The sequence below is a fragment of the Oenanthe melanoleuca genome, chromosome 3 (assembly GCF_029582105.1).
Source record: "Oenanthe melanoleuca isolate GR-GAL-2019-014 chromosome 3, OMel1.0, whole genome shotgun sequence".
Taxonomy (NCBI): domain Eukaryota; kingdom Metazoa; phylum Chordata; class Aves; order Passeriformes; family Muscicapidae; genus Oenanthe; species Oenanthe melanoleuca.
In genome coordinates, this window is record NC_079336.1 from 87,849,952 (window position 1) to 87,873,639 (window position 23,688).

The 23,688-nt window shown below is 43.0% G+C and overlaps 1 protein-coding gene across 1 annotated transcript; it reads left to right on the forward strand.

Annotated features, from left to right (window-relative positions):
- The first annotated feature begins 119 nt into the window (after positions 1 to 119).
- On the forward strand, positions 120 to 22,272 carry DTL (denticleless E3 ubiquitin protein ligase homolog). Its single transcript, XM_056488273.1, has 15 exons — positions 120 to 200; positions 363 to 488; positions 1,318 to 1,416; positions 1,744 to 1,805; positions 1,896 to 2,016; positions 2,478 to 2,543; positions 3,638 to 3,753; positions 4,424 to 4,497; positions 5,423 to 5,526; positions 6,392 to 6,496; positions 8,616 to 8,728; positions 12,181 to 12,270; positions 14,029 to 14,167; positions 17,059 to 17,924; positions 19,366 to 22,272. The coding sequence occupies exons 1-15, from the start codon at positions 155 to 157 to the stop codon at positions 19,432 to 19,434; spliced, it is 2,196 nt and encodes a 731-aa protein (XP_056344248.1). The 5' UTR covers positions 120 to 154; the 3' UTR covers positions 19,435 to 22,272.
- Positions 22,273 to 23,688: the final 1,416 nt, after the last annotated feature.

Consider the following 23,688-nt stretch of genomic DNA (forward strand, 5'->3'; position numbering starts at 1 on the left):
GGAGGCCCCGCCCCCCCAGCAGCGCCGCCCAATCAGAGGAGGCGGGCGCGGCGCGGCGCCCTGGCCGCTGACCAATGAGGGCGCGCGGCGCGCTTGGCGGGCCGGTCGTTTGGCGGGAGCTGGCGCGCCGCGCGCCGGCCGTGTCCCCGTGGCCATGCTGTGCCGCGCGCTGCTCCGCCGCGCCGCCGCCGCGCCCGCCCGTGAGTACCGCGCCTTTCCTTCCTCCAGCACCGCGCCTTCCCCACTCCCTCCCGTCCCCACCCGTCCCCGGCCGCCTGCACAGCCGCGGCGGCCGCCTCGCGGCTCCTGGCGCCCGAGCCTGTGGTGTCTGAGGGGCTCACGGTCCGTCTGTCCCGTTGTAGGTCTGTCCTCAGCGCTTCCCCTGCAGCATCTCTTGGACAGCTACCAGTGCAGCCGAGAAGATGACTACCTGTCTTATGGGGAAACGGGAATGCCGGTCCCTCCTTTCGGCTGCACCTTTTCTACAGGTAGAGTCACCTCCTGAAAGGTCTTTTGGGCGGCCAGGGTATGGGTTTTGTTGTCAGCAGTTTATTGTTTTAAAGTGAGCTAGTAGCAGTGTGCTTGCTCCTACACGTGATAAACATCGGATCCTGGTGCTCCCAGATATGCTGATGGAAAGTGTTCCCTAAAAGAACCAACAGCAAATCATTGATTTCAATGCCCCTTTGTTTCATCTGTGTCTGTTTCAAGGTGTGTCCTCTTGGTGACAGTGTAAGACTACACAGGTGAAAAAGTGGGCTTTGTTCAAAATATATAAAAGCTATAATAGGGTGGAGAACACGAGGTGGAAATCAGAGGTGGATGGATGTCACCAGGTAGTTACACAAAGCATTTCCCCCTGATGGAGGAAAGAAGTAAGCAACGAAGCTCCTGAATCTTTAGGGGAAAACTTTTTCATTCATTGTACTCTAGTTTTGGAGTGAGATTTTACATTTCTTCTGAGATGGCTTCCTGCTTTTTGAAGTGAATCGTGGAAAATGCTGGAGGCTGTAGATGATAGGTACTTTAGATACAGAAAACTGTAACTGAAAACTATTATAGCTGGTGAAAGAGACATTATCTTTAAAGATGCTCTTGTAGCCATTTGATTGCCCATGTATTCCTGAACGGAACATCTAGAAAAAATGCTTGCCAGTATTTCTGTATTTCAACACTTAGGGTGCCATGTAAATGCTGTTTATTTCACAGCTTTATGTTTGCTGCATTCCTCTTTAAAGCATCTGTGGCCTTTCAAAATGAGCATGGGCATGATTATGGATTAGCTACATAATATAATATGCTTCTGTTTATTTTCAGCCCCGAATTTGGAGCACATCCTGGCAGTTGCAAATGAAGAAGGGTTTGTTAGACTGTATGACACTGAAGCACAGACCACCAGCAAGCTCATCTTTAGAGGTAAATGTTGTATAGAAGATGATTTTCATTTTCTATGACAAGTATGGGATTTGCTGGAATCAAAGAGAGCTTTTTGCAAGTCCTTAAAACACATTCTGTAGGCAGTACTTTATTCCTTTCACATACTTTGCTGAGTCTTCTTTACAAAGCAGCAGCATGAATGTACTCTTAAAACAGCAGTTGGAGATGAATTGTTCTGTGTTGTCTTTCTTGCCTAAGGCAAACTGTTGACAAGATTGTGATTTCAGTGTCTGATGTCATTTAGTCTTCTGCAAAATACCGTGCTGCAGTGCACTGAACTAATCTTGGCTTTTGTTTTCTTGTTAGAATGGCAGGCTCACTCAAACGCTGTATTTGACCTTGCCTGGGTGCCAGGGGAACACAGGATTGTAAGCATTCTTTTGCCATCTGATTTTTTTTTTAATGCTTTCACAACTGTGTACAGAAAATGACTGAAGCTTTTATTTTTCTCTCTGAAGGTCACTGCTTCAGGAGATCAGACAGCCAAGGTGTGGGATGTGAGAGCTGGCGAGCTTCTTGGTATATGCAAAGGTCATCAGTGTAGCCTCAAGTCAGTTGCTTTTTCTAGATTTGAGAAAGGTAAATGTTGATATTCCCTGTTGTCTGTTGTTTTTTTTTCCTTTTTCCCCTGGCAAAGTACTTTAAGGGCTGAAAAAGGGCTTTGGAAACTGATGGGTACCAGTAGCACAGGCCTGAGCTGTGACCCAGCCAGGAAAGTAAAACTGTCTTGTTGGAACTTGATGGTGTCCTGATGCTAAAATCTGCACATTTCTGATCTTGGGCAAAGACAGGTTAGGATATCTGCTTCCATAGCCAAGTGTGTGAATATGCTTTCCATAAGCTGGTTTCTCTAATGGGAGTAAGAAAAGAATAAGGGAACAAGTCAAAAAGTATGGCAAAACAATGACCTGAATTTTCTGGACTGGCATCCCAAGTGTTGGGACAGAAGAGCCAGTGGTACATAGATGGGCATTGTACTGCATTCAGTTAATTAAATGAATGCTTTTGGAAGCTAATTACACTTTTTTTTTTTTTCTCAGCTGTTTTCTGTACTGGAGGGAGAGATGGAAACATCATGGTTTGGGATACCAGGTGCAACAAGAAAGGTAAATAAACTTTCAAGTGTGTATCAAAAAAAGCTTGGTATCTCATGTAAAAGGACTGCTCAGATGCACTTGTTGGACTGATACTTTTGATTACAATATGGGCAGCAGAGGATTCTCAGATAACTGTACTGCTTTAGGTACTGTAAGAGGATGGAATAGGTATCTCTGCTACATATAATACATTTCTCCACTTTGCTGCAAATCTTCATCAAACCACAGGCTGGTTTGGTAATTCCCTATGTGTAGTTAAGGGGATGATCTTGTACAGAATGCATCCCTGTTAGGGCAACACAAAAGCTGATGAGATGGGAGAGATTGCTTAGGTCAGTGTCATCCAGAGGGGTGAAGAAAAGCTGGAAAGGCTCCTGGCAGACAGAAAGGAAAGCAGAAAGTGTAGAAAAAAGAGCTTGTGAGTGCTGGTAGCAACTGAGTATATTGTGGGAACACCTACTATAAATACAGTGTGAGCTCATTCTGCTCCTCTTTCTGTTTCCTGGGGCTTTTTTTCTCCAGCCCCTTCCCCTTATGCCTTTTCCCAGTTCCCTGCTCTGCCACAGCAGTTTCTTTGCCTGAACATGTCTTACTCTTCTATCTGTCCCAGGATCCCTGGCTTTTCAAACAGACAAGTAAAGACTCCACATGACTGAAATGGAAAGTGTACAAAAAAAAAAGTAGAAAAATTGTAGTAAGGCAGTACATTTCATAAAATAACAAATGGCCAAACAGAAAATTATAAAATAGTGGAAAAGCACTGGAAGTCTTCCAGTGAGTGCAGTTCTGCTTGGGATGAGGTGGGTTGAATGCTCCAGACCAGGATGCATGTGAAAAACAGACTGGAGGTAATGATTTCCAAAGGCAGCCAGCCTAGATCAGTTTTAGTTTCTTGTCCTTGCTACACTGACCTCTGTAGGTTTTGCACTGTGTTCTATTCACTGTTTTTGTATGTAAGTAATTTTTGTTTTCAGAATGCAGTAATGCTTTTAAAGGTTAACCTTAGCCACCTTTTAGGACTAATCCCAAGCTGATACCTTTTATTAAAGTGATAGCAAAATTGCATGTAAACTACTAATTGAGATGTCTTGGATTTCTTTCAGATGGCTTTTACAGGCAGGTGAACCAAATCACTGGAGCACACAATGTGGTTGACAAGCAGACTCCTTCCAAACCGAAGAAGAAGAGGCAGAACCTGAGAGGACTTGCTCCCTTGGTGGTGGGTATCTGGGCAACAACCAGAATGTCTCTTCTGGGGACAGTGTTATTCACAGAATTCTTCCTAAGTAAATACAGTAAGAAAAATGTGGCTTGTGTGTGGTAAATGCTTCCATTTATCTTTCAGAGGTAGGGTTTTATGTCATGGTCATTTGCTATGGTTAATTTTAGACATTGTTTAGTTGCCTTACAAACCAAGTGCCATAAAAGCCAATTTTGGGCAAATACTATGTGAATTTTTTTTTTATTTTTTTTTTTCCAGAAGGGTAAGGAATGGCCAGCATTTTCTTTGTGAGAGGGGAGATATAGAGAGTTGGGATTTTTTTCCATTTTTTTTTTTAACCCCCTTAATTTGATCAGACAAATTACTGCCTTACTGGAGTAAAACCTGATAATTTTTAATCTATTAAACCTTGTGATGAAGGCTGCTGTCTTATCTGTGTCCTGAAAGGTATAATCTCAAAGTGCTGCCCAAACACTTATCTCTCAGTGGCAATTTCACTGCTGGGAGTGTTCAAAGGATTGTTGTGTCCTAAATGACATCTGCTGTTTCTAGGTTCTGCTGCTTTGCTAGGGGGATGTTTTCCCTGCATTCACATGGCCTTGAACTAAGCAGTAAGATCTTGCTGACCTTAAAAGAAAATAAAGCTCTTTTTTCTTCTCTTTTTAAGGATTTCCAGCAGAGTGTAACTGTGGTTCTGCTTCAGGATGAGCATACTCTTATCTCTGCAGGAGCTGTTGATGGGTAAGGAGGAAGGATGCTTTCTTTCCTGTCTATTCTGTGTGTTCAGTGGCATAAAAAGATGGGCAGATTTTCTCTCTAAGATCACTCAGTGGCCAACAAGGCTACAGCAACTGCTAGGTGGAATCAACAGCTTTGCTGCTAGCTCGCATTGGCTTTACTTCCTTGCTGAGATTGCAGTACTGGACAAATTGTGATATGTGGTAAATGCTCATTTTAGTGTCTTAGCTGTGGGCCTGAATGAGAGCAATTCTTCTCTCTCTCTCTCTCTCTATTCTCATGGTCCTATGAGACCACACATAGACTATTGTTAGACAGCCTTTTTGGATGTGAATGGCTGGTCAGGGCCTGCATACATGTAGGCGTGCTTGAGAAAATGTTGCTTTGAGTTACAAAAGATGCATTCTCTCAGGTGCCAGATCCTTTGCAGCATCTTGGAGCTCGAGCAAACTGTCTTATTGATTGGCATGGAAATGATCCTCATGGACTCGATTCTTTAGCAGGTTCCATGTGGTCAGAGCCTTTCTGAGGCAGATAAGATTGACTCTCCTGCCTATGGTTCGTGACTGAGACTTGCTCCCAAAGAGCAAGTAAAAAAATTGGAAGACTTAATTTTTAAAACTACAAACTAGAACTACTCGTCAGAAGTATAAAGGCATCTTTCTATTTCCTTTTACTAGTGGAAGGAAGCTGGCTTCTAGGCTCTTGTTCTGTCTTGTGTGAGTTACAGAAGGCAGTGCTGCCTCCTCACCCATGGCCAGCAGAGCAATTGTTTGGCTTTCAGCACAGCTCAGCTCCTGCTCAGTTGTTGTCTCTTAGCACTGGATACTCAACCATGAGCAACCTGACTTCCTGTGCTCTTAAAAGGCTTTATCAGCATGGGAAGGGAAGTTTGGGAGCTGAAGGCACCGGTGCTTTTCTGTTGCAGCGTGATCAAGGTGTGGGACTTGCGCAGGAACTACACCGCTCTCCGTCAGGAGCCGCTGCCCGCCAGGTCCTTCTGCTACCCTGGGAGCAGCACTCGCAGGCTGGGTAAGGCACTGGGCACGGGTCTGCTGCAGTGCAGAGTGAATTTAAGAAGGACTGTCACTGACATTGCTTATCTTTATAGACAAATGTTGATCAGCAAACTCTGCAGGGTATTTTGATTGCCAATAATGAATTTTCAAGTTGAAGAGTGGCTGGACTTTTATATCACTGCAGAAACTTCAGCAGTGCATTTTCATAAACAGAGCTGAGGAACAGTAGAGCTCTTGATGAGGAATTTAGCTAGTCATTTTGATACATGAGCAAAATTCAGATTGAACTTTCTTTGCATTGTATCTTGCAAAGACTACAGACTGGACTGGATTTTTATGTTATTACCTCTTGAAACTGTTATCAAAAACAATAGCACACTTGTTCATGTTTCTCTGTCTTTGTACCTTTAATGCCTTACAATGCTCTGATGCAACACAGTTATTCCTGATTATTTGTCTGATCAATGTGGTAATGATCAGTCCCAGGAACATGAGGGAAATCCTCAGGGAGGTAGTTGTGAAATAATTTGCCTGCAGGTAAAGATTTTTCTTGAACCTGAATCACTAGCAAATCAGAGAATGGCTGGTTCTACAATTGGTTGTACCTGTTATCTGTTTGAAATCATCAAATAAATCACCTGCCTATTCTGAAGGTACAATTCCTTTCTAAATACCACCCTGAGTCCTCCTGAGAAAAGGTAGATGTTATTTTAGAAACATTTCTTCTTCAGCAAGTGCTCTGTCAAACATAGAAACTTTACCATGACAATCTCATACATGTTACAGATCCTTTCCAAATTCCGTTCTCTGGGCATTTCTTTGAGAATGTCTCTATTCCAAATTTTTTTCTTAAAAAGAACTTCTCTCTTTCTCTGTAGGGTATTCTAGCCTGGTTTTGGATTCCACTGGTGCTAATCTGTTTGCTAACTGCACTGATGACAGTATCTACATGTTCAATATGACAAGTTTAAGGACCACTCCAGGTAAGCATGATATCTGTGGAAATCTCTGCAGAAAGAATAGATGTTAGAGAGTGCAGAAAGGCAAGCTTGTCCCTCTGACACAGAGAGACAAGGACCAGGTTCAATGCTTGAAGGAAATCTATTCCATGCTCTTCTCTCTGAAGCTATGCAGGAGAGATCCACATTTTGTGTTAAGCCATCCACATAAAATTAATAACAGATAGTGGTTGACCCAGACAGGGACTGCTGGTAGTTTGCATGTTAGTTATCCAGTGAGGAATGGCTACTATCCAGCCTGAAGCAAGTTTGAATCTTCTGCTTACTGGCAGCCACTGATTTGTCAAACTGAATGAATCCACTGGAAGTCATCACCTGATAATTTCAGATATTTTAAGGTGCCTTTTCAATTTAACTTCAGCCACAGTTTCTGGAAAACAAGATCCCCAGCATATTGAGGTGCCTCAGCCTTTCAGATTCCTTCAGCTCTGCATCCGTGACCTTTACATGCACAAGATGGCCCTGAGCCTTTGGTGCACAAAGCTGTTTTGCTGTAGGCCAGTGGCAAAATTTGTGAGATGCGTTCCAGCCAGATGCATCATTTTTTTTCCACTGCCTTTTCTCAGTCTCTTAGTTAACTGAAATTAAATGAATTCAGACAGAATTCTGTCTGCTCTTCAGGGAGGCAGTCTGGTGGGTGGGAATGCTTCCAGAGTGGACAAGTGCTGTGAGTAGTAAACACTAATGGCTTGGTTGTTGAGGTTAACCTCGCCAGCTGCCCTGTGGGAATGGGCTGTCCCCTCGCAGCTTTTGACCCCCTCATGGAGGTCTTGCCTTGGCAAGGAGCGTCCCTTGCTCCGGCTGGCTGAGCTCCTGTGGTGCGGCTCTTGGAGCGCGGTTCCCGATGAGGGCAGCGCTGCCCGCCCTTGTGCCGCCTTCACGGTGCTGTGGCTGCTCCTGTGAGGGGGCTGCGGCTCTTGGAGCGCGGTTCCCGATGAGGGCAGCGCTGCCCGCCCTTGTGCCGCCCTCAGGGCGCTGAGGCTGCTCCTGTGAGGGGGCTGCGGCTCTTGGAGCGCGGTTCCCGATGAGGGCAGCGCTGCCCGCCCTTGTGCCGCCTTCACGGTGCTGTGGCTGCTCCTGCCCAGCGCTGAAAATCGCTCGGAATTTCCTAGCCAGGAAATCCTCCTGTGGTGCGGCCCTTGGAGCGCGGCTCCTGCAGAGGGCAGCGCTGCCCGCCCTTGTGCCGCCCTCACGGCGCTGAGGCTACTCCTGCCCAGCGCTGAAAATCGCTAGGAATTTCCTCGCCAGGAAATCCTCCTGTGGCAGCATTCGCTGCCTGCCTTGGCAAGGTTTAGTGGCCACAGCACTCAGCAAAAAAAAATTGAAGGGTGTTTTGGGGTTAGCAGCTCTTCAAAGGGCTCCATGCGTCCTCTTGGTCTGTGGGTCGTTCCTTTGTGAGAGGCACCGCTAAAACAGGGCTGGAGGAGGGATCCAGCCCAGCCTGGGCTTCCCTGGGGCTCTTGTGCTTTGTGCCCCATGAGAGGACAGGACATGGTGCAGCTGAGCACTCCAGATCCATGCTCTCCATGCTCAGCTCTCATGCCGGCTGGAGGCCCTTGTGGTAGGGGACGGTCGGCCATTGGGGTGGTGGTTTCAAATATTTTTAATATTTTAAATACAGGAGTGCATAACTGATGAAATGCAAGTTTTATTGATGAAATAAAGCTGCTGGCAGCGGGAGGAAGGAGCAGCCAGTTCCTTTGTTGCCACCTGTGTGGAAGAAGGCTCCTGCTGCAGGACTGGCAATGGCAGCTGAGGGAGGAAGAGACAGGGAACCTGAATCTGAACTGGAGTAGTGGGGCAGCCCAGGTGAGGGCTGAGCCTGCCTGTGATACGGGTCAGGCTAGAGCTTTAATGAAGCTGCCATTGGTTTGTTTGGGAAGCCTGAAGGGCTCTAGTTGAATAATAAAAACTTCCTGCTGCCAGAGCCCCAGAGCAAGGGAGCAGTGCAACCACTTTCTCCAGAGGATATGTGGCTAGGCAGGAAAAGCCTGTAAGATCAGCCTTCCTTGCACAACTGACTCCAGGGCTATGCACTGAGTGGGGCTTCTACTTAATTTTTTATTTTATTTTCTCTACACAGTGGCTGTTTTCAGTGGACACCAAAATTCAACCTTTTACATCAAATCCAGCACCAGCCCAGATGACCAGTTCCTGGTCAGTGGCTCGAGCGACTGCAATGCGTACATCTGGAAGGTGAGGCAATGGCGGGAGACCCAAGCATGCAGTCTGGAGCTGCTTTTGCTTTTCATGTTCACATAGAGCGCTCCTTGCTTCCCAATCCTACCCTAGCTCCTGGCATGTTGTGCCTGGAGTGTCTATGTTGCTGTCAAGGCTTCATGTAATTGTTTAATGTAAAACAGAGCTAACCTCCTGCCATCAGTACATCTCTCATCACTGCTGCTTATTGCAAATTGTTGTTCTTAATCTGGTTTTAATGGGCATTAAAATCCTCTTTCAGTCCTGTTGATTCAGGCAGCTATGACAAGCAGGCAGACACTTCTCAGTTCATATTTAGCAATGGAGCACATTAGCAGAAACCTAAAAGTTTAATTGTGTTAAAGGGCGCTCTTTCCCTCCACCTTTCCCTTTTCCAGCTCCTGCTTCAGACATAACTTTTTTTCATACTTAATTTACAGTGGTTAAAGCTTTTGTATTATAGCAAGGGCTCAGCCAGAGCCTTCAGCAAAATTCCAAAGCACTGTCTGACAGCTGTGGGGCTTCGTCACTTAGCATCTTGCAGTGACATGTAGGAAATGTAATTGTCACCAAGATGGTAGCAGGCACCCCAGAAAAAGGCATGCTTCAAGTTCTATTCTTCGTGTTCCTCATATGGGAACAGAGTGGACTTACTGAAGTAGAATGGACAGAAACCACAAGTGACTGCCTATTTCAAGTTTGGGATAATTTTTAGGGAATGTTGACTTGTGTATCCATTTCACAATGAGTTTGAAAGTCAAGTACAAGCCTCTCAGAGGTGAGGGGTCAGCCTGCTGAGGTTGTAGTTTGGGCACATAGCCTCTTTAGTTTGGAGAACACTTAAAAGCAGCTGGGCTGCTCACTCAGTGGAGGCAGGAGTGGTAGCAGGACTGCTATGCCAAGTGGTGCCATTTTAACCTTCCTCGTGCTCTGCAAATTCAGCAAAAATGCCTGTGCAAACTTGAGTTGCACATTCTGCATTCCTGTGTTTTTATACTTTCTTGGAGCACAGGTTGGGACTCAATTGAGAGTATTCAAGGATGTCATTATATCTCAAAATTTAAGTATTTGAGCACATTTAAAGTGCATTAGTGTACAGAAGGCTTCTGTTGTTATCACATATGTGTGACAGATCATATTGCATATTTACAAAATAAATCATCAGATGATTACTTTTTATTTTAATACCATAGTCATATTAGAAGGTGGGACTTCAGTGCATTTGTCTCTTTCAATATCTGTCGCATTCAGAGGTTCTTAATTTAAATGTTGACAGATTTGACTCTGAAACTTATGTATCTTTTCATGGCTTGAGGATTTACTATGCTGTGAAAAAAACTTGTGGTTAGATGTTGCATGAGTAGTTAACAGGTAATGATGTAAGGACCTTCATGAAGAGCTCTTTGTGTATCTAGAGAGGAATAAAATGCAGAGGAAGACCTTTTCCACTTAGATGATTCCTTGGAGAAACTTTTGCAGCAGTGCTAAGTTTGTGTTTGGGTGAGAAACACTGTGGATAGAAGTTATTACTGATATGGATGCTGTTTCAGTCTGTTTTCATGTGTAAGTCACTTCCAGACAATGAGCACTTCCTTTATTGTGTTGAGTTTGGTTTTTCTTAAATTAGAAATTCATCACCATAAGATTATACAAGCTGAAGAGCAGAGAGGTTTTTCTGCACAAAGATGGTACCTAATTGAGTTACCTTGCTGGTAATAAAAAAATACTATTTGTAGACTTGTACTTCCATTGTTCTTTCAATCCTTTGATGTGGATCACTCCCAGGAAACCATATCAAGTTAGCTTTGGTGTGCCACACCCCTGGAATGGACGTGTTTCTGTATCATGTAGTGCACAAAACCATAGACACCATTTTATTCTGCATCTTGAAAATGGATGTAACAGCTGTTTCCAGTGAGGAGAGTAACTAAAAAAAGTCTCATTTCCTAGGTTTCTCTTTTTAACCTTGCCACAATAGGCCTCACTTCCCCAACAATATCCTGTCAATTCAGGCACAAAAAGCAGGCTGGGCTGTGGCTAATCCTGACTTAACACGTGCAGACTGGCTGACAGTCTTCTGCCACACACACTGGACACAGCCACAACTCTGCACTTTTCGTCCCAGTAATATAAATTGGCTATAGTTGATTTAATTTACACTACTATAGTGTAAAACCACTGTGTCCTGGAAAGAGTAATTCCCTTCCTCTGCTTTCCTTCCAGCAGTAAGTGGCTACTGGACCACTGTTTTGGCTGCTATGAATGTATAATAGCAAGACTGCTATTAACTGTAAGTGAAGGTGTTCTCTGCACCAAGATCTCCTGTTTATTCTCTAAACAGGGATTTAGTTTCCATGGCATTGCATGTTTTGGCAGTGAAGGGAATGCTCTGACCAAGACATTTAGTGGATATTTAGCCAAGTGATTGCCTCTATCATGCCAGGGGAAAAAAAGGGTCCTGTTTGTATCAGTTTTGCAGGCTGTTGTAGATGATTTACAAGAGAAAAATGCTTGTAAATCAGAAGCCTTCCCCAAAGTCTAGCATCTTCCTTTGAAACCTATATGTAATGTCTGCTCCTTTTCCCAGACAGTAAAGGATCTGTTCATTCCCTTAGTCATTTATGCAAATCCCCTTGATAAATCTCCCTTATAATGTCACATCAGTGATGGTGACTCACAGCTCCAGAAAGGATTGCCTGCTGAAAGCAAGCAAAACTTGGATAGTATCTCTGTGTGTTTTGTGTGTGTGTTTTTTCCTTTGAGCCACTTAATGTTGGCTTCAGCTCTGCCTGTCACTTACAGAAGCTGGAGTCCAAGATAAGTAGCAGTACTGTAGAAGAGGAGAAAGATTTTTATGAAGCATATGAGAGAAGTGGAGATCAGTTGAATGAATGTGAGTGATTTAGAGAGCTTTCCTATGAACCCTTAAGAGGGTCTCTGGTCCAGCTGATTGGTTGGAGAAGGAACAGGCACTTGGCAGTTGCACAGATGCCAGTTCTGAAGCCAGTGAAGGTTCATCTATGGAATTTTGTTGACAGTGGCTTCGTGTTTTTTAACAAACCATTGACCTGTTGCTGGGACATTGGTAAAATAGCAGCAGAATTTATTTGCCTACCCCAGTTCAAAATATGAGCCTCTCAACCTTTAAACATCTTATCTGAAACAGGTAGGGGTACTTTAAATGCTTGTGTCATGTTTTGGGCTGTCAGCTCTGGAGGCAGAATTCCTGTATGTAGCAGGAATTGAACAAGTGCTTCCATGAACTGCTGCTTAGGACTTCCTCAGTTGTTGCCTCATGATGACAGGCTGAGAGCATTTGATCTATGCATTTCATACAGGAAAGATGGGAAGTATCCACATGCTTCACAGGTGGGATATGGGGGGGGTTTTTGGAGATGTATATTAGGCTGTGTGCTTCTGACTGTTTGTTTTTCTGTTGAATTTTTAAGGTTTGTGAGCCCAGCCTTCCTCCACGGATACTCCTTGGTCACTCTCAGGAAGTTACCTCCATTGCTTGGTGTCCTTCAGACTTCACTAAGGTTTGTCTTCTGCAAAATGGTCTTTACCATGAAACAATAGATGAGATGTGACAGCATGTGCTTTTCAAAATGGCAGCTGTTGTTTTGGGAGGAAATTTTTAGTCAATCAGTGCTAAAATGTTCATTTAGGGTACAGTAATCTGACCTGTCATATTACCACAATGTATCAGAACTTTTTTATTATTTTCAGATACTTTAGTCTGAGAAGTCCTAAGAAATTACAAATCAGTACAGACCTCTCCTGAGGAGAGCTTGATGTTACCTATAAGAGACAAAACAATAAAATCATTTATCAGGGCTTTCATAAGCTAAAGGCTTGTTTTGTTGTTCCATATTCACATCTTCCTTTCCCTCTGACCATTGATACATCTGCTAGTCTTTTACAGAGTGGCAAGAAGTTTTGAATGTCCTTTAAAAAACATGGACTATTTTCATTGTGACCTCTTTTCAAAATCTGAACTGTTTTTGTGACAAAAAGAGCCTCCAGTGAAATTGGGTCAGTAGTTATGCACCAGGTGTCACTAAAAGGAAAACAACTGATGTAAAAAGTTGGTTCAAATGTTTGGCCTAGCTCAAAACTAGAAATAATCCTAAAAAATCCAGAACAGTGTCCTAATGATAGCCAGAGTTTCTTCCACCCCACTGTGTTAAAGAAGTCAGCTTCTTTCCCTAGCTTGCATTGTAGTACCAGTGCTTCAGAAATGCATTACAGTGTAGGAGGGTAGGAGTCTTGCAGGGAAACATTAGGAATTGTTCTAGTTGTGTAAGATGCACAATATGAGAACTGGCATTTCAGATGAAATCTGTGATGTAGAGGCAGCCCAGCATCCTCATCATGACTGGTTGGAAATGCAGACCAATTTGGCCTTTAAAATTGTTACTGACAGAGGGAAGAAATAGTCAGCCATTGTTCAGATGCCAAAGCATGAGGAAAAGTGGAAAATGTGGAGCTAAGACAGGTCAGGAAGCTGCTTGGTGCAATTTGAGAAGCAAGGTTGATTCAGTAGGGACAACGTTGGTGTGACAAAGGTTGGAGTAGAGACACTTTCCCCATTCAGATTGCTATGAACTTTCACCACAGCACTTTCTTTCTACTGATTCCCTGCTGAGTCACCAGCTAATCTACCTAAAGATAGCCATAAAATGTGGGCTAGATGGGTGCTGCTCCTTTGGTCGGGGTTCCAGAGACCTTTTTGGAGCGCGTGATGCTGCGGCAGGGCTCTAGAGTTGTGTCCCTGACAGAGTTGGGTTCTCTGCCAGATACTGCTGACATCTGACTCTGAAGAGATAGCACAGCTCATGCAACACCCACCCAATGTCACCTTCTCGGTGTGCTGCAAATGGTTGTCCCCAAGCAGAAGATGTCCTGAGCAACAGAGGCAGATTAAGGTGCAAGTGCCAAAAGGATCGTGGCTGCTTTTGTCTACTGAGGGATTGAAATCTCAAAATGTGCCATGACCTGAGCAGACCAGTGTCTCTTATGTAGCCATGTGAAGCAAATGGTTGGTGGTGACTGAGACTTCTACAGCAGAAAGACATGGATGCAGCAGCCTTGCCTGCTTTAGAGCGAATACTGCTGCCTGGTGCAGTAATGAAACAGAGGGTTATTTTCATTGTTTAATGGTCAGTCTGGTACCCCTTCAGCCAAGCTTCACCATCAGTCGTATTGGTGTGGTGTTGGGTGTAGCTGTTCCGTTCAGTCAGCCAGTGGCCCATAGGATGTGCCCTGGCTACTCTAACACACAAACTTATACTTAGATTGCCACATGCTCTGATGACAACACTGTGAGGATTTGGCGCTTACAACGTTGTCCTGAGGAAGAGAAATCGGTATCCAGAAAAGCCAACTTGGTGGGCTGGGTCACCCAGAAGAAACCACAAGAACTACATGGAGCAGGTAAGGCCCCTGAGCTATCTTGCTCTGTGACACAGCTGTTGAATTTTGTGTGTTCTCTGTACCAACAAAAGCCTTTCACTTGTCTTATTGGCCTTCTGAGGTTCTTCTCATATTAGGCAATTACTCATACAGCTAGACGAGCATTTCTAGTTGTGAATACTTCTGCCATCAACAGGACAAGCTGGCTGAAGTAGCTTACAAGTATGGCAAAGTCTGTATGGCCAGACTGCAAAGCAAATATTCATTGATACAGCTTGTTGGGCAGTCAGATCTTCAGTGGTTTTCAGCAGAGTTTGGTAATTGAACAGCCAAAGGAGACGTTACTGTAGCAACAACTCACCTTTTTTTCCCCCCCTATCAAATACTGAGACCATATGCTTTTTCCAGTTTGGTAGTTTACCCAGCAAAGCGCTGATAGCACATACAGAGCCTTGGAACTCTGAACTGTTTACTTCTGCCCACAGTTGAACTGTGCACAGATTTATTTCTCAGGTGCAGTTATCAGTACTGTCTCTCTCTCTCTTCAGCTTCAGTCAGTGAAGCTGACTCATATCATATACTCATTTCATATACTGCCAAATGAAATGCTGTGTAGTGAAAGTACTTATAACATGTAGACAATTGTGATGATTGTAATATCCCAGAATTAATAATCTATTCATGTGTTAAATCTAGTGAACAAATGCAATACCTTTCTACAAAGCCTGGGCACTCAGACAAGCTGTGCAGCATGCTCTGATCTAGCAAGCAGATGTGGGCTCTGTAGAGAAGGGAATCACTAAGCAGGTAGTACCCTAGACCAGAGCTAAGGAACCCTGATTGTAATAGTACTTTGATTTGTCTGCAACCTGCATTTTGTTGCAGTAGAGTAGGTGAAAGAAGTGCCCTCCCCCCAAACTGAAATGAGATGAGCTTCTCTGTAGGTTAGCACTGAAACTAAGAATACAATAGCTTCCCAGCAGCTGCTGCTGTGACTTCCTGCATTCCACCTATCTGTTCAAGCCACCCTCCAAATGAATTTCATCTTGGCTAACACACATAAAGGCTGAAGGTCTCCAAATCCCCCTAATGGGATAACATTACGTCTAACCTTTTGCCAGTGAGTAACTAGTCTAGCAGGAAGTTTGCAGGACAATAGGAGGGAGAGTGCCAGGTCTGGTCCATACTGGTAATTGTTCTGTGTGTGCACACACTCTTCCTCAGAGAGGGCTCAAAAATACCTTTGTGTCCTAGTTTCAGAAAAACAGAAGTAAGCATAGATCTAGACCAGAAACGTGAAATCTAAAGTATCTTATACGCTAAAACTTTACAAGTCAGGTTTGGGAATAATACCAGAAAAAATTACTTATTTCTTCTTGCTCTTGCTGCATTAAAGTAACACAGGAGGGAAGAGGAAGTACATAGACACTGCAAACACAACAGCAGGCTTCCTGCTGACCTTGGCTCTTTAATACTAAACATGTGAGTTAGAATACAGGAGTTATCTGCAGAGACTGATTCAGAGCTGGCAAGCAGACTATTATTTTGGACCTGCTGGGATGAATCTAGGTAGTTCCCCACCCATTTCTGTGGAACAAATTGTGAGATTGAGGTTGTGTATTGGTTGTTGACTTATATCATCAAGTGTAGCAAGCAGAGTTTCCTTTTCTTTGGCAATTACTTTTGTGGTTTGTTTAAGTTATTCTATTTTCTCTGTGGTTTTGTGTAACCAAATTTCTGGAGGAGGCCTGTGCATGGATAATTTGTGAATCTTAAATCTGGAGACTGATAATACCACTCTAGAAGATTTGTGGCAGAGAAGGTAGGAAACATCCAGAATAATCTGCTTTGGTGTGATGCACAGAGTAACTTAAGGCACCACCCCATTTAATTGCATCACCATGGGTTAGGTGAATGAGAAAGCAGGCAATCAACAAACCCACCAATGTGTTCTCTGTGGGACAGGGCTGGAAATAAAAAAACTTGGTAAAAAATTAAAATAACCCTCTCTAATATTGCTGCAGACTGAGATCCTTTCTGTGTATGATTCCCACTGTTGTTAGTGAGGTCCTTAGGCCCCTACCTATGGCTGGTATTTTCTGGGTGTTCAGAACTTCTGTTTTACTAGCAAGGGCATTTATATCTTGGCTAGTGAGCTCAAATGCTACTGTGAAATGCCTGTTTGGGAATAATTTCTTAAGAGATTTAATTTCCTCTGGAATTAAAGTTCTTGTTCAGGAGGTGAAGAATTTCTCACACTCTCCTGGGCATGGTAAATATCTACTGTCTCCATTCTAATATAGCATTGCAGAAAATGATCCAGCAAAAAGACAAGAGAAAGAAAGTACGTCCTTCACTTAAAAAAAAAAAAAAATCTTTAAAATATGCATCTCTCAACACCTGGCTTGGAGCATTATTCATGTGGTAGGGCATCACAGTGTGAGGATTCCTTGGTATTGTAATTAGCCTTGGGACCTGCTTACAGCACCTTTTCCTTCAGCTCAGATATGCAGCTGTTAAAGATGCGGGGCAGGTGGGGACCAGCCTTTTTGCCAGGCAGTGGTCTGGAAAAGCAAAATGCAAAGTTCCAGCAAGGCTAGATACACTTGGAAGATTCAAGATTTGTTCTGTCTGTTCATTTTGACTGTAGCTCATGTAAGGGCACTCACTACTGGAGGGATAGATGTCAGACATTATACAAATGTATTGCATTATACTTTATCAGTGCAATACAGGATTTTATAATGGACTTGTACCAGTTTAACCAAAATCAGAGGGATTTATACAACTTATGTCTGACTCACAGGGTCAGCACTGATTCATCTCCTGGTGGGAAGGGGTGTTTCTATAAAGACTGTCCTTAATTTGCTGTTCTGTGTTCCTCATCAGATTACTTATTTCTCCCCTCTCAGGGCCACCAGCCAGCCCACAGAGCACTCCTGCCAAGGCCCTGGCAGCGGGCAGTGCGTGCATTTCCTCCCCACGCCCCGCTGCCTGTGCTCCCGCTCACTCCGGAGACCTTCCGCTGTCCACCAGCACTCCCACGGTCGCTCTCAAAGCCACCACAGCCTCCACCCCAGCCAAGCCACCTGGAGCCAGCCCCTGTGCATCTCCCAGTCTGATCCCTTCCTCCAAAATGTCCATCAAACACTGGGTTACAAGGACTCCGTGCTCTTCTCCTCCACAAGTAGAGAAAAAGGCTCCTTCTCCCAGAAAAGCCCTGGCAGAAGTCACTCAAGTCACCCAGGGTCTCCTGGAAGCTGCTTGCCCTCCTCAAGTCCCACACTCTCAGTTGGAAAAGCGTGCCAAGAGAAGGCTTGACTGCAGCAAGGAGGCTGATACGGAGCAGAAGTGTCTGCAGGCCTGTAGCTGTGTGACTGAGCTGGACCATGCAACTAAGAAATCCAAGCTAAATTTATGTCACTTGGTTCCAGACCAGAAAGCCTCTGATGAAGACTCTCTCCGCCTGGCTGACTTGTGTAACGACCCTGAAGGCTCCAGCCACAGCCCAAAAGAGCCTTCCCTTTCTGGTAGCCATAGTAATCCATCAAGCAATCAAACCTCCCCCCATCTTTTCAGATCTCTGTGTGGGAAAGACACTGAGGTGGTAGATAAGGAGAACAGTTCTCCTGAAAGAAAGAATTGGTTGTCTGCTCTGGGAGAGAAGCTACGGACTGGCAGACCTGGCAGCCAGGGCACCTCAACCAGCCCCCTGTCTCCCTGCAGCCCTGGTGCCAAAAGACAGGAGTCTGTGGCAGTGGCCACTTCTCCAAAAACTGTAAGTAGATCAGCCAACAATGTTGTCATGAAATAATTTATCCCTAGCTGCAACTCTCCCTTGGAGAGGTTTGTTCCCTCCTGCTCAGACACAAAGAATTATATGATCCCTTTGACCATGGACAAAAGAGATGATTTCTGGCCTAATAAGCCAGATACATTAATGCTGTTATCTGCTAATCCCCTCCACGCAGGAACAGAATTTTTATGATGTGCCCTTCATTTTCAAGGGACTTAAGGCACACAGGAGCTCAGAGATCCTTGCAGCTCCCAGCTGGATGTTTGAAGGATGTAGCTGTCTTCTTAAATACAGCTCTACTCTGAGAGGCACAAAAATGCCAACAGCTTTCCTGGCAGATCTCCTGTTTATATGTTCACCATCACATCTGCCTGTTTATGTTACTGGAAAGCCACTTAAACATTGAAAGAAAGAGCTAAGTTCTCTTCCAGCTCGGGTAGCAAAAGAATTTGTTACCCATGTTAAAACTGTGGGGCATTACATAATGCCTTCAGTTCGTTCAGTGGAAAAGTAGAAGAAAACGAGAGGGCAGGATTTGACCTACATCATCCTACTTTTGGTGTACAGGAAACCTGGCACAGAGCTCATCCTAGGAGCTGAGATTAAAGTTAAGCTTATAAAGCAGCTAAAAATGAGGGCTTAACTAGGAAATTGAAATTACATTTTAAAAAACAAACCAAACTTGACTTGTCTCTGAAACTGGACTCCCAAGTGCTCTAGTGTCTTTGATTGAATTTTTTTTCAGTAAATGTTAGGTAAATTTTCAATAATCAAATTTTAGTTGTACTCTTGAGTATGTGATGCTAAAAGTTGTTGCCATCATTGAGGCTTATCTTATTTCTTACCTGATTTCATCCCTTCCAACACTTCTATCAGATGCAGCCTGGGCAAACCTCCAGTTGTGGAGTTAATCATAGCAGCTGGACTCTTCATGTTGTGGTTGTACCAAGAAATCTTGTGACAACCACTTGTGCATTATGCTCTATGTGTTTAAATGCAAGACAGAGAGATTTGCCCTGGAGAGAAAGTACTATAGAACTACGTTACCTGCTCGGGTTCAGATTTTGGGATGCTCCTGTGTTTTTCTCATAGCCTGAGGAAATGCCAGGAATACCCAACAGCATTCATTGAATTTGCTTTATCTTGGAAATCTGCAGCTCTCTTATCTGCTGTACAGTGCATATCTGCAGCTGGAGTGCATTTCTCTTGGCAGTAGGACAACCCTAGGATTCAGAGTTGCCTGTAGATAGTAAGCCTCTTATCTGTGAGGGAGATTGTAGTGAAGAGCCTTTCATTTACTCTCTCACTTGGGAAGCCGAGCAAACTGGAGCAATGATGGAGGGGAGCCTTTTGAGATTGCTGCAGCATATGAACTGTTAACCTAAGAATGTTTCATGTTGGTTTTGCTTTTATTTCCTGCTAGGCTGCAGCCACTTCAGTTTCCATGAGGAAGATCTGCACATACTTCCACAGAAAGCCACAGGAGGACTGAAACAGTGTGCGGCGGTTGCACCTGAGAGATGTGGACACCGAGGTATCAAGACCAGACTTAACAATGCTGACAACAATGCACCAGGATTACACAATTTGTTGTCAGGCCTTCCTAGACTTGAGGTTTTAGTCTTCCTGTTTTTAAAGCTGTTAGCAGTTGAAGTGAGCTGAGTGTATAAAATCTACACAATACTTACTCACGGTCTCTTTCTGACTTAGGGTATTTTTTTATAAACAAAGTATTTTTTACATGGCAACTGTTCTAGTCCAAACACAGCCACAGCTCTGCTGTGTATTGTTGACAGGCACATATAGCTTGTCAGTTTATGTTACTAATCTGCTGTTCAAACTGCCTCTACTTGAGTAGTGTGTAAATCACTACACCCTCCTGAAAAGTAAGTGTTGGAATGTGTGTACAGAAATTTACTGGAGGTACATCTGAGCCTCTTCATGCTGAATGGCATTTCTACAGTTATTCCTCTAGTACTGCAATGTCTGCCTGCTTCCAGCAGGAAGTTAGCAATGCATTAATTAAATATAAAAAATTTAAATAGCCCACATCCATCTGATGGTGACTATGGTATAAGAAGAGAAAGTTTAATCAAGTACATAATGCCTGTACTCCTCTTGCCATCCCCTTTCTTCTCCCACCCTGGAAACTACTGTATTTACCTACTTAGCTGCATCTTGAATCATTAGCACTGCAGCTTTCAAGACCAAAAGATTATCACTTCTCTGAAATAAAATGCTGGCAATGTGTGTTCAAAGAATTGACTTGATATATCCTAAATAGGCATCCCAGAACATTCCATTGCTGTCAGCTCTTACAGGTTCTGCCTGTAAAAAAGGCATTAATAACTGCTTAACATGCCTTTGTAACAGTTTTATAATGCAGTAGTTACAAAATAATACCTTGTAAATTGTGGGAGAGGCAACTGACCACATTTTCGAAAGCACTTCAGAGCATTTACTTATTAATATTAAATGCTTTGCCATTGTAAATTGTCCCCAGTGCTGATAGAACAAGCCCACTGAAATGAGATCACTGTCCTGCTGGCTAATGACACTATTCCTCAGCCATGCTTTCCCCAGGATCTTCTAGTAAAAGTAGGATCTTCTAGTAGAAGATCCCTATCTTATGCTGGAACCTTTACTCTGTTTTCTGCTGTAATAGTTCCCATGAACTTCTAAACCAATCAAGCCCTTTGAATCCCTTTATGTTTTTCCACTGCAGAAGAATTGAGGGGATATGATCCCACTAACTTATGTTTTCTATCTTAAATTTTAATCCCTACTTTACAGTAACATCAGAAAGTATAGTAGCTGAAAGAGATCAGAAGGAAACAAGCTGGTTCGGATCTTATGTGGTAGATTGTATTTTGCAAGGAAATAAATTACTTGAGAGAAAATGGCTTTTGTGAAAGATCTGTTATAGCAACAAAGCAAAAGGAAATGTGTAGTGTGCTTTTTTTAAGAAAAAAAAGAAAAGTAGTTACTATCATGTTGTGTCTTTTAGCAGAAGCTCTTGGGTACAGATAGGGGCCAGGACAGCTTTCCCTTGTTTGCTGAATTACAGGCCATCATCCTATTAATGCTTCAGGTGCATTCTTATAATTCTGGTTAAAAAAAGGATTTTTAAAAAGTGACTATCTGAATAGATCTAGTATCTTAGGCCCAACAGGAATATTAAAGAAAATCTGCTGGTTTAATTTTAACCTACTTCTGGATATTGAAGTAGATGGTAGAAGTAGAAACATAACCTAAAATAAGTAGGTTTGGGATTTTTTTCTGTCTTAATTATTATAGCAACTTTGTGGGGTACAGCCTGCCTTGCCTCAGGATTTTCATTCAGGATTTTTCCATGCAGTTTGTAAAAAACATTGCAGAATAAAGAGATATGAACCTTACGAAGTACATGAGAGTTGTCAGAAACTTCAGCGATAGGATTTTGTGTTTCTCCATTCTTTCACAGCATTTTCCTCTTCCAGAAATGTTCTGCAGCCAAACCATTATCTCCTGTATCTTGTAAATGTCTGCCTAGAGATGATATACACTAATGGCTTACCACTTGAATGAATAATATTCTGTGGACATTTGAGATTTTCCTCTTTCAGACAATACTTGTTTAGTGAAACAACTTGTTTTATGGAGCACCATGCATTTATTTTTTCATCTGAAGCTGGTGTCAATCTGATTCAGAGTCTAGGACAATTAGCTGAAACATGTTTTTCTATGTCCAACTGCCCTGACCTTATTGTAATAAAATCAAAATTGCAAAAGCATGGAAAAATTGCTGATACAAATTGTATGTCAGGTGGTTCAAGGTAACCAGTGTTGTCTTTACCTGAGAAACTTGATAAAATAAGCAGAATACTGCTTTCAATTGTTTTGGGCCACCAAACTATACCTCCAAATTTTCTTTCATTCTAAAGGATTTGCATAAACTCTGACCTCCATGTTTTATAATCAAATTAAGCCTTTTGAGGTACTATTCCCAAATCCTATATATGTATGAAAATCCCACCTTCAGTATCTTACAGGCTTTTCCAGGCAGTTGATAATGATTCTTGATGTCTTGTCTCTGTCCTCAGTGTTGACCCTCTGACTGCCAAGTGGGATTTGGGATTGACCACAGTTTCTGATGGTGCTATGTCCAACAGCTGCTGCTCTGTTGGAAGTTGTGCCTCTCCCTGCTCAGCTCTGAGCAGCCAACCAGTTTGGATTTAGGGCAGCTTGACAGTGACTGGGGCTAACCCTGCTGTACAGAACTGAGCAGGCACTCCCAGGATCTGTACAGATGCATGGTCAGCAAGCCTGGGCAAGCACTGCTGCTAAGAACAGCACTGCCAGGAGCACCTGAAATTTAATTGCCTCAGCAGATAGTTATAGACTAAAACCATGGAAGGGACAGACATGAGTGCATTCTCTTGATGTGTAGAGTTGGCTTCTAGTAGAGTTCAACTTCTTGTTGGTCAGGGAATGTTTGAGTCTTCATCTGGCACTGAACATGGCTGAAATCTCCAGTATGGTCCTTCTTACCTTTGAGTGTCCACCTTGTAAACGGACTACTGAGGTGACAGAAAAATGCACCATCATGGCATTGGAAAATGTTCTAGTTGCTCTCTGCATGTGGTATATCATTTAAGAAGTTTTGTTTAGAAATAGAAGAAGTTTTGTTTAGAAATAGATGCTTTTCAGCCAGGGATTTGGTAGCTGGGTATTCTAGGGTTTATGTGTAACTCTTGAAGAGGCCCCTCAAGGTCAAATATTAAGTTTTTCATCACCAATATTTATTTGCCAGTAAACAGGAAATGATCTTCATCTTCAGGTCCACTACAATCAAATTTCATCCTTTCTCTCCTGAAGCTGACCTAAACAGTTTTCCAAGTGGAAATTATCACTGTTTCTGTTCACAGAATTCAGAACCCAATGGTTCACGTTTTTCCATCTCTCTGATTTATGTATGGCCCAGACTACAATAAATAAAATACATCATGCTACTATACAGCGTCCATGTGTTGTCCTTCAAGGAACAACTTTACCCATAATGAACTGCTCTTCCTCTGCACTCCTGCACACAAAATGCCAAATACAATGCAAAGCATGGGTGAGGGGAGACAAACATGAAAGAGTCCATATGTCATTTCTTTTAAAATTATTTAAGCATTTCATGTCAACTGTTTTATAGAATAATTCGTAGTTGATATGAGGACAACATGAACTCAGAAGGGAAAAAGCGAAGTTGGAAACAAGGATAACGTTTAAATTTTAAGCCTCAGTCTGAATTACATATTTTTCTAATCAGAATAACTAATTTTCCATCTTAGTTTGTGCATTGTGGAAAAATTCCAGGGACTAAAAGTACAGCAGGAAGACACATTACTCCAGTCTTGTGCAGCTAGGCAAAGATCAGAAAGCATTATGTATAATGAAGTCTGAATACTCCATCTTAATTTTTCTATATAGCATTTTTAACTGTGCTGAATCTACTGCAGTTCATATTTTTGAAGTTGCTCAGTCTTGATTTAAACACTTTGCATGATTACAGGTCCATTACAGTTGTACATAAAATTATTCTAGATTTGAGATACTGTGAAAAGACTGACTTTTTGAATTTGTTTAGCTTTGTCTTTTGCCTGTTAGCTCAAGTTACTCACTTTTTGGTCTGGGTTAAAGATATTTATACTACATTAGATCTTTTATCCAATTTGTAGAAAGCCCAAACATGGAACAACCACCTCTTGTTCTCCTCTCT